This window comes from Phragmites australis, chromosome 11 (genome assembly GCF_958298935.1).
Source record: "Phragmites australis chromosome 11, lpPhrAust1.1, whole genome shotgun sequence".
NCBI classification, from domain to species: Eukaryota; Viridiplantae; Streptophyta; class Magnoliopsida; order Poales; family Poaceae; genus Phragmites; species Phragmites australis.
The window spans coordinates 9,010,691-9,020,691 of NC_084931.1; the positions used below are offsets into that span (position 1 = coordinate 9,010,691).

The following is a 10,001-nucleotide window of genomic DNA, read 5'->3' on the forward strand; positions in this document are numbered from 1 at the left end:
TTGTCGCATCTGCCATACCAGTTTATGGACGTACATTTGCATCTACAGAACCAAACTGAATGCATGTACCAAGCCAATTTATAGACGTACATTTAAACTAGACTAAAATAATACATACAATCAAACACATTTTTTATATAACATTATACGTATCTGCTAAGGGCTTGTTAAGGGCTTGATAGGATGCCCCAATCCTCGTAAGGATCCCGACCCATTCCCTAGGCTAACGCAGCCCGTGGGTTTGCTCCCCTGCCAAACCTCGGTGACCATTTGGGTGTTAGACGGGCCAAAAATTCCGCGGCTTATACCATGTCGAAACCCGTGGAATAACGGGGAAATAAAAAAATACCACCTGACTCGTGGTAGAAGAACCTCGTCGTTGTCACCCCTTGCTCTGCTCTTGCGACACCTCGCCATCGTTGCCGCCTTTGCTTGCTCCGATCTCACGAGTTGCTACGCCGCAGCCGTCATCTTCACCTTGACGTGTGGCCTCGTCGCAAGTATCTCCTCCACGACCATGTGCATCTCTGCTTCGATTCAGTTGTGGCTGCACATCTCTGCTCCGCGCATATCCTATTCGGTTGTGACTACGCATCTCTGCTCCGCGTGGCCTCAATAAGATTGGCTTCGAAACTCGAGCGGCAGAAATCAAGGCCAAGGCAGTGAAGGTGGAGATCGACACCTAGCGGTGGAATCGATGGACCTCCAATGCTTGCTCCCTTCTCGACGATGGACCTGCGCTGGCTCCAGATCAACCTCCTCACTTCAAACCTTTGCCAGATTGGACTGCTCCCCACCTAGATTGACATCCCCCACACCCAAATCGAGCTCTTCTCTGCTAGTTCCAAGCACGCCCTTCGTCTCCAATCCTGAGGCGGCCCTTCATCTCCAACTAATTCAAGTGATTCCCTACAGTCTAGATTAGAGACGGATGAAATTGCTATAGCGCATCTCTTTTTCTTCTCTAAATTTTCTAGCTTGTTTATGTTTTCTACATTTGTTTTTTATTTCTTGAATGGCAGGGTTTTTTTCGAAAAGACGTGAATGGCAGGGTTTTTCACCCCTCGTTTTTCTCAAAGACACGCATGTAATTTCCATAGGGGTACGATTTGTCAAAAAAAAAAAAAATCTGTTCTGGCTTTTATTTATTTCCACGGGGAATTATACCCTAACACTCAAACAAGCCCTAAAGGATATATTTGTCGGGCAACCAATCACCGTACGGACCGAACGCAGCAATTCGTTCACCGGCCGTGGTGGCCCCTTTTTCCCCTTTCTCCCGTGGCCTTCTCTCTGAAAGCGACCGACCGGTCGAACTTCCACGGTGCCGCGCCGCCCTTCGCCGGCGACGACCAGCCACCCGGTACCTCCACCGCCCTCGTCGTCGTCCTCCTCGTCCTGCTCCTCCCTTCCCTTCCTGTCTCGCGAAGTCGGGCACCCGGAACCCTAGACTGACCTTCTCTTTAGCGGCGGCAAAGGGGAACGGCGGTTGAGGGGGAGGTCGACGTCGGGCTCCGGCCTTCCTCTCTCTCCGTCCGTGGCTTCCTTCAATCCCTGACCGGAGGTACGGGATCAAAATCGCTCTCTTGTGTTGATTTCCTGAAAAAACCTAGAAGATCCTGTTAGCAGTTATTTGAGCAAATTTGATTGATTGGGTGCTATGGTACCATGTGTCATGTATACTGCTTTTTGTTAAGAATCCAATCTACTCAAAGAATCTGGAACAATGTCTAGGATGAGTATCTCAAACACACGCGCTAGTACTAACAACAGTGACATATCGTTGTGCAGCTTTAAATCATGCACAGAGATCCATTGTATTTCATTTGGTTTATACTCACGTTATTTCAGTGCAGCAAATTAACAGAACTGATTCTGTTTCTGATTAGGATTTGAATTTGCACATGTACTATTTTGAATCGTCCATCAATTTTTTCGTTGCAAAATTTTCTACATGTTTGCATAGCATCGGGTCATGTAGATGGACAAGAGGAAGCTTAAAAGGAGAAAGTAGTTGCTCGTTGGTGCTGCTGCATGTGTGTCTGTTTCTATGGTGGTTTTGTTCCAATGAAGGAAATGAATAGGTCTAGAACTGACTACATGTATAGTAAAATTTACAAGAATGACACAATCTCCAAGAAAAAACACTAAGGCTTAGTAGAGCTCATTTCTTACAGCTGTCTCAAGTTTTGAGGCAATGCTCTTTGCTCCGTGGCATTATAGATGTATGCATTCAAGTTGTGAGTGAAGTTTGAAGAGTCAATGGTCATCCTACTCTAAGCTCGAACTGATCAAGCGGTGAACTCAAGGGGAGGGGGAGGGCATAGTGATTTTTTTCTGCAATTTGGTGACATGCTTCTCTTTCAGAGGACCCACTCAAAAACTTTTGCCTTTTTGCATGTTGAGGTAGCCCGCATTTATTGTGTTTACATGCTATATTGATTACATTTTGTTGCCAGGGGAGCTTAGATTAGCATTTTGCATAATTAGCCATCTTCTGGGCCGAATGTGCTGAACATAAATCATGTGCTGAATTGCGCTAGCTTTGTTGGTAGGTTCTCCAAAGTTGAAGCAGGGCATCAAATGATAAAAAAGCAAATCTCCGTCCCTTCATCTTGTTAGAGCGTCTCCAACAACGTACGGCAGAATTACTATAGCGATTATAATATCTCAGTTACCACCTCACATATAAAGAGATGAAAGACCCAAAAATACCTTATATGCACATGATTGTAACATAATCTTAGGGGCAGGATGGTAATTTCTCATGCCCCTTCTCTCTATAAAATAGGCCCTTAAGAGGCCGGCAGGGGAATCCCTCTCTGGACTCAGTCACAAAACGCTCTTCCAGCTTCTTCCATACCCCTAGGTTCTCAGTTCATCTCCAAGCTTGAGCCATTCTCACTCCGGTGAGAAGGACTCTTGCTGCCTTGTTTGAGGCTCTTTTTCGTGCCCTAATAGATGGTGTCGTCCGTGGGGATGGACACTACAGCCTATGTGAAAATGGAGTCGGGAACTCACCATGAGAGGGGAGAATGGGGGTTCAACGCCTTCGCAGGCGCGAGGGAGTCACCGCCATGCTGCTCCATGCATGAGCTCACCATGTTGCATTGCTTTGAGCATGCGGCTCACCGGCGCAATGTCGCATGCGCCGACAGCGAGCATGGCACGTAGTGAGCCACGCCCAGCACGAAGGTTGCCATCGCGATAGGGGACATGTCGGAATTGTTTACCGGCCCCTCTCCGCCCTGGGGGGTTGGTCCAGCGCGTGGCAACGGGCACGAGGGCCCCCCATGTACGTCCAGCCCTCGAGCGAAGGCTAGTTCGTGCGATGGCCAGAGCGAAGGTAAAATTCGATGTGGGCCCCCATGCGCATGGTAAATCATGTACAACTATCAATCCATTGTGCATCGGATGGATTGGCCCCTTGTTTATTCACTGCTTTTAGCTGGTTGGCTTGTTGTTCGTCCTAGCATCGTGGCTAGTCCTAGCATTCTAAAGATTAGAGTGTTTTTATTTAATATGGTACCCGGCATGGTCCAAAGCCTTGGTACGACCGCCATACAACAGCGCGTTTTCAGGGTCGCATGCGTGGATCGCCTCGTGCATGCACCTAGAGACCCTTTTCATTTATTGTGACATGGCGTTGCGTTGAGCTTTATTTACTCCTTTTCATTTATATTGTACCGCTACGCATGTGAATAGCTAGCCACTCTTTTAGCTTTTTGCTTAACGGATAAAGTAGTGTAGCTGGTCGCCTCAATGTTGCCACCGGTGCATCGCTGGTTGCAGGCTGGCTGGTAGCGCGTTTGGTGAGCATGACACGCGTATAATAAGCAATGATGCTGGTGTCGGGTCATGCAAGCTGCGGTGCGGTCAAATCGCCTAACACGACATGGGTCTTGGACATGCGTGTACGTTGGCCAGTGGCGTACGATATGTTCACTTTTATGGCCGTATGATAGTAAAAAAGTCACCACACTTTCGTGGTAGGAATAGCAGTCATCACACCATGGCTACAGTTGAAGCTAACACTGTCGATATATTTATTATTCGCACCTACTTGCTGCCACACTAACCATGCATGGAGTATCCACCTTCGCACGGGAGGTACTCGAAAGCTCCGCAGCGGGGCCTCCGAACGGGGCTCCTTCGGCCTCGGTCGCTATTGAATAGGGCCTCCGAACGAGGCCCTTTGAACGGCGAGATAGCTCTACAATGGAGCCCCCGAACGGGCCTCCAAACAACGAGGCCGCTCCACAACGGCCCCCCCCCCCCCAACAGGCCTCCGAACAGTGAGTCCGCTCCGTAGCGGGGCCTCCGAATGGCGAGGCCGCTCCGCATCAAGACCTCCGAACGGGCCTCCGAACAACGAGTCTCTCAGAACCTCGGAACTGGCAGATGAGGGGGTTGCTATTGGGGAACACCCTAGCCTTGAGATATTTAGACGATGTACGGCGGTATTACTATAACAATCATAATATCTCAGTTACTATCTCATATGTAAAAGGTTGAAATACCCAAAAATACCCTTATATGCACATGATTATAATATAATCTCAGGGGTAGGTTGATAATTTTCTCTGCCTCTTCTCTCTATAAAATAGGTCCTCAAGGGGCGGGCTGGGGGGACCCCTCTCTCGACTCAGTCACATAGCTCTCTTCTAACTTCTTTCTCCCCCTAGGCTCTCAGTTCATCTCTAAGCTTGAGCCCTTTGAACCCTTCTCACTCTAGTGAGAAGGACTCTCGCCGTGTTCTGTTTAGGGCTCTTTTTCGTGCCACAACAGCGTAGCTAGTTGTTATCTATTATTTCTTCCACATCATCTATAGTTAGTGCAAAAGCTTACCTCTCTAATGGTTGGTCTATAGCACAATTAAAGTTTTAATTACTCCATCCACCAATGTTCTCTCTCAACCAATCACCATGTACCTTTTGTCTTGTATTTAATCCCTCATGCCTTATAGTCTATCTATAGATTAAGTGGTAGCTTTTCTCTCTCTTCTTTGCCTCTCCTCCACCTTGACAAAAATCTGATGCGGACTATAGCTAGCTGACATGTATTGTTGGAGACGCTCTTAGTCTCTCTCTGCCTTAAAAGTCCCTTTAGAGTTGACATTTATTTTGTTTTGAGTCTAGGTTATGACAACCCTTGCCTCTTGGGACTTCACGTGCAGACTTGAATGCATAACAGCTTCCACTAAGAAAGCTTCACAGTATAATTTAGTTACTAACTAGATCTTGCCGTGCAATTGCTGAAATATTCGCAGTGTATTCAAACCTCATCCGATTTAATATGAATTCTGCACATGGTATACTATTTTAAAAGCCAGATATGCTTTACTCTATATCAATCAATTCATTAAATCTAGAAATAGCTGTATTAGTACCATTAATGTTCCTCTCCTTTTTTGACAACACCTTGATTTGAGGAGAGTGCTCATGGATGATGTCATGAAACTATACTCTTCTTGCTTAGGTAGGCGCAAGGATAGAGAACCTTTGATCCAAAACATCTGTGGATCGATTGAGCAGTCTTTCAGTTGAGCAGAGCTTTAAGAAGTTTGACAATTGGTATCTTCTCAATAATACAGTAAATTGCAAGATGCCAAAAATAAAGAACCTCTCTAATGCTTGTAAAGTATCATTTTCTCCAAATGGGCCCATATCTGAAGAGGCACTTGAGAGAATCCGTGCATTGTTAGGTGAGTCAAATTTTTATTTTGTATAATATAATAAGTGGTTGTGATTTTACCATTGTCAACTATTGTATTTCTTCATACTGAACTACTGTATCTTTACTTTAATGTTTGTTCTGAAACTACATCTCCTTGTTTTGTTTTTTTACTGTTTTGCATTTAATATTCTATATCCAGCACTCTTCTGTGCAACAGTTCTATTGCAATATAATGTTAAAAGTCAATGCAGCTGTTATTACTCACCTCAGTTTTGTACTCTGATTATGTGATTTATCTGAGCAACTTCTTAAGGTATGGAGTGTGTTTAGGTGGGTTAGCTAAGGGATAAAAGATAAGTTGGGGACAAAATAAGTTAGATGCTGACAGTGTGGGGATAGGCTGGCAGGCATAGTTGGGAAGCATGCTGAAGTCATTGAACTGGAGGGCATGAACCTGCTATAGCCAATAACACACCTTTGGAAGTTGAGGATGGATTTTCTGCAGGCCGTGCATAATTTTGTTGTAAGAACAAGCTATCCGCTACTTCCTTAGTTGTGTTCATTACTGCTATGAAGAGTTGCTGCCAACACTGAAATACAGACATCACAGAATTGCATGTAGAAAGCAGTGTGCTGGATTGAAATAACTAGGAAGAGTATTTCTTGGCCTGCAATAGAGTGTGACGGAATTGATTTGTTTATTGACTGGTCCATCCTCGTTGGCTCGTTGCTACTTTGCTAATTTTGTTGGAGTTGCTCCAAACTGCTGGAGATAGCTGAGAACACAACAGAACTTGAGTCCTGCCATATTTAGTTACATTGGTGTTGGGTGCATATTTTTGAAGGCATGCCTCCAAATGGACATAGTTGGAAAAATACTTCCTGTTTTTCTAGGATTGCTTAGTATTTTGATAAAATTTCGTGCTGACATTACTTTGTAGCTCAGTTAGTTTCATAGTTTTCCATTGTAAATAACTTTGTACTTCTTTCCTATATATTTCATATATGCTATTATTAACAGCAGGGTTTTCTCCTGCTGCATTCCCTGAAAAAATAATATCTTGGTTATTGCCTTCTTTACTGGTCATGTTTGTCCAAATCAGGATTGAGGAACTAGATGTTTCTCATGTGTGGTCTGAATTACAATGTGACATTGTTTGTCTAGAGTTTACTCCAGTGCTAAAATAGAGTAAAAAAAATTCTATCTGATTATGAAATAAGAGCATCAGCAGACCTAAAGATCAATTCTATTTCTTTTCGCCAGATGGGATAAGACCTTTAGATGTCGGTCTAGATAATGAAGCACAAATTGCACGCAGTTGGAATAGTTCTTCACATCAACCAAACGCGAGACGAGGACGAAATGGGGCTAACCAGTTCGCTCCTCCGATCAAATATTTGCACATCCATGAATGCAAAAGTTTCTCTGTAAGATCTCTTATTCATTCGTACTCTGTAAGATCTCTTATTCATTCTTACTGAATATTTTACTTTAATTATCTGCGGCTTTCAGTCGGTATATGGTATGTCTTCTCTGTGGTGCTCATTGCACTCGGCAAGTACTGAATTTATAATCTACGCAGATGGGTATATTTTGTATGCCACCGTGTTCAGTCATTCCACTTCACAACCATCCTGGGATGACTGTACTGAGCAAGCTTCTTTATGGAAAAGTGCATGCCGAATCTTATGATTGGATTGATATAGCTGATCCAGTTGACCAATTACAAGGTGAGGTCTGACATTTGAATTGATGTCTTTCTGCAATGCACCATTCTCCATAATCATAATCTATTTGACTAATTCTTTAAGGGATGATATTTAGTATGCCTCAATGTCTATTCTAGTATTCTTTGTTTCTCGCTAAAAAAAAAAAATTTAATGGATGTACAAAAATAATATTTTTTTTAAGAAAACAATGAAAAGGACATAAATTAGTAGTTTGAACCAGATTAATTGTTTCTAAAACCCAACAAATGATTACTTCACAATCAATTGTTTCTTGCACATCCCTAATGGTCACTGATTGCTTTGCTGATTCGATGATTAAGCAATGCTAAGATGTGCCGCAAACAGAAGTCAAGCAGAACAATGTTAGGAGGTTATAATGCAAAAATTTCTTTGTGTCAAGTGAAGCACAATGGTACAAACCCACATCATTTTTTTTTGATGGAAAGGTACAAGCCCACCTCTTTGAACACCTATCATAGGAGAGGCAGGAATTATTAAACGTAGGGATAGGAAAAACGTAGGAATGGAAGGATATTAGAGTGGAGAAGAAAGCATTGGACTTCTGAAAGGAAAAGTAAAATGAGGTTTGATGGAAAGGTACAAACCCACACATAGTTCTTAAGGTGGTAAGGTGAGGCATGGCGACCCACCCCCTTCCAACGCCTAGGTGCTTGTAAGGCGAGGCGAGGCAAGATGACGCCATACCAACTAAAAGCAGCAGAACAGCAGTAGGGGGAGGAGGAATGAAAAAGTAAAAGGAGAAGTGACTGGGCTGGGCCAGCCCACCATATCCCTTCCCTCATCTACTCGCTCTGAACCCTCATCTCTCGATGCTCTCTGTATCGCTTTCAAGTGCTGCCGCTTGCTCTTCGTCTCTCTCTATCAGCAGCACCGTTGCTCGCTTCCCTATCTTTTTCTCCCCACCAGCCAGCCACTCCTTTCCCCTGTTGCTCCCCTGCTCCTTGCTGCACTTCCCCTCAGATCGACCGCCGCCGCCACCATTTTCAGATCGGTCACCGCAGCTGCCCAGAGGAAGTGTTGTGCCAGCCACCAGCACCGGAGCCGACGGGGGCGGGGGAGGCGGCAGCTGCTGTGGCCTTGCTAGCTGGTTCCCCTCCCACTCTTCCTTGCCTCTCTCTCTCTCTCTCTCTCTCTCTCTCTCTGCTTTTTGGCAAGGCATAGGCGACGCCCAGGCCTGCCGGAGCGCCTTGTCACCTTGGTGACGCTTAGACGACGCCTCAAGAACTATGAACCCACATCAGTGGACACCTATCATAAGAGAAGCAGGAATTATAAAATGTAGGGATAGGAAAAACGGAGGACTTCTGTTGTACGAAAAGTTGTATTTTCTGCTTTTGCTTAGATTAATGTTAGATGAGTTCAAGCTACGGCTATTTAGCACACTCTTCTATAGATTATTTGTCTAATCATGCAAATGTTCTTATTAAAAAAAATCTTTGCATCTAGTGACTCCATGATGTAATGCCTTGACCCGTCGCAACTTGCAGTAAGACCAGCAAAGCTTGTCAGAGATTGTGAAATGTCTGCACCAGAGACAACCATTCTTTACCCTAATAGAGGTGGTAACATCCACACTTTCAGAGCAATCACACCATGTGCTCTCTTTGACATCCTTTCTCCACCATATTCTGCTGAGGAGGGGCGGCACTGTTCATACTTCCGTAAATCCCTAGTGAAGGAACCACCTGGTACATGGAGCTCTTGAAACCTTTTACTTCTAAACTTCTTGTTCGTTATGCTAATCCTGACTTTCCTAACTTGTTATCTTTAAAAATTCACCTGCCAGTTGATTTGCCCAGTGAAATTGATAGCTCAGAAGTAGTCTGGTTGGAGGAGTTGGAGGATCATCAGCCCCCTGAGGGATTTGTTGTCACGAGAGGTCTGTATAAAGGCCCTGTTATAAGGAGATAATTTGGTTTGGAGCATGTAGTCCACGAACCGTCAATTCTACAGAACAGGAATGAACGTTCATGGTTTGATCACCATTTTAATTCTGTGCCCACCGCTGGAGCTTTTCTGACGTAGTTGTGCGTCTCTATCAGATGAAGACCATGGAGTACATACTTCCGAGCATAGTTTATCATAGCACTTGTCATGTTGTAGTTGGTACATCAAATGGAACAAGGTTTCCACCTGATGGTGATTTCAGAAAGAATTTGGTGTGGGGGTATCATTTTGTCACTCATCGTGTAAGTGTTACAGCTGCAGTACTAGTGATTGTCTATATTATATCCGTTCCGGTCACAAAGAATTACTCCCTCCAGTCGTTTTGGATATGGTTCCGATCAAATTAATGAAACTTTGACCATCAATGACTTCTAAAATATTTAGTTTAGGTACATGAAAATCATGTGTAGATTTGTTTTACAAAATACTTTCAAAGCATCATAAATCCATTATATTTTATAAATATATCCTAATAGAATATAGTGGTCAAAGCTACATAATGAAGACTATATCATATCCAAAACAATATTAAGGATCTGCTAGAGGGAGTATCCTTTTAGATAGCTTTAAAGCATAAATTTGACAATAATTTCTACTATTATATATTTATAGAGCCCAATCAATTA

At 43.9% G+C, this 10,001-nt stretch overlaps 1 protein-coding gene across 10 annotated transcripts; it reads left to right on the forward strand.

Moving 5' to 3' along the window:
- The first annotated feature begins 1,191 nt into the window (after positions 1-1,191).
- On the forward strand, positions 1,192-9,609 carry LOC133884639 (plant cysteine oxidase 5-like). 10 transcript variants are annotated; one of them, XM_062324119.1, is made up of 7 exons: positions 1,199-1,363; positions 1,468-1,564; positions 5,479-5,704; positions 6,941-7,131; positions 7,260-7,407; positions 8,916-9,116; positions 9,215-9,609. In XM_062324119.1, exons 3-7 carry the CDS (start codon positions 5,605-5,607, stop codon positions 9,337-9,339), a joined length of 765 nt encoding a protein of 254 aa, XP_062180103.1. In that variant the 5' UTR covers positions 1,199-1,363; positions 1,468-1,564; positions 5,479-5,604; the 3' UTR covers positions 9,340-9,609. The 10 variants fall into 10 exon arrangements, with proteins under 10 accessions (XP_062180111.1, XP_062180110.1, XP_062180103.1 ...); XM_062324121.1 differs by having other exon boundaries at positions 5,483-5,704; XM_062324120.1 differs by lacking the exon at positions 1,468-1,564.
- The last annotated feature ends 392 nt before the right edge of the window (positions 9,610-10,001 follow it).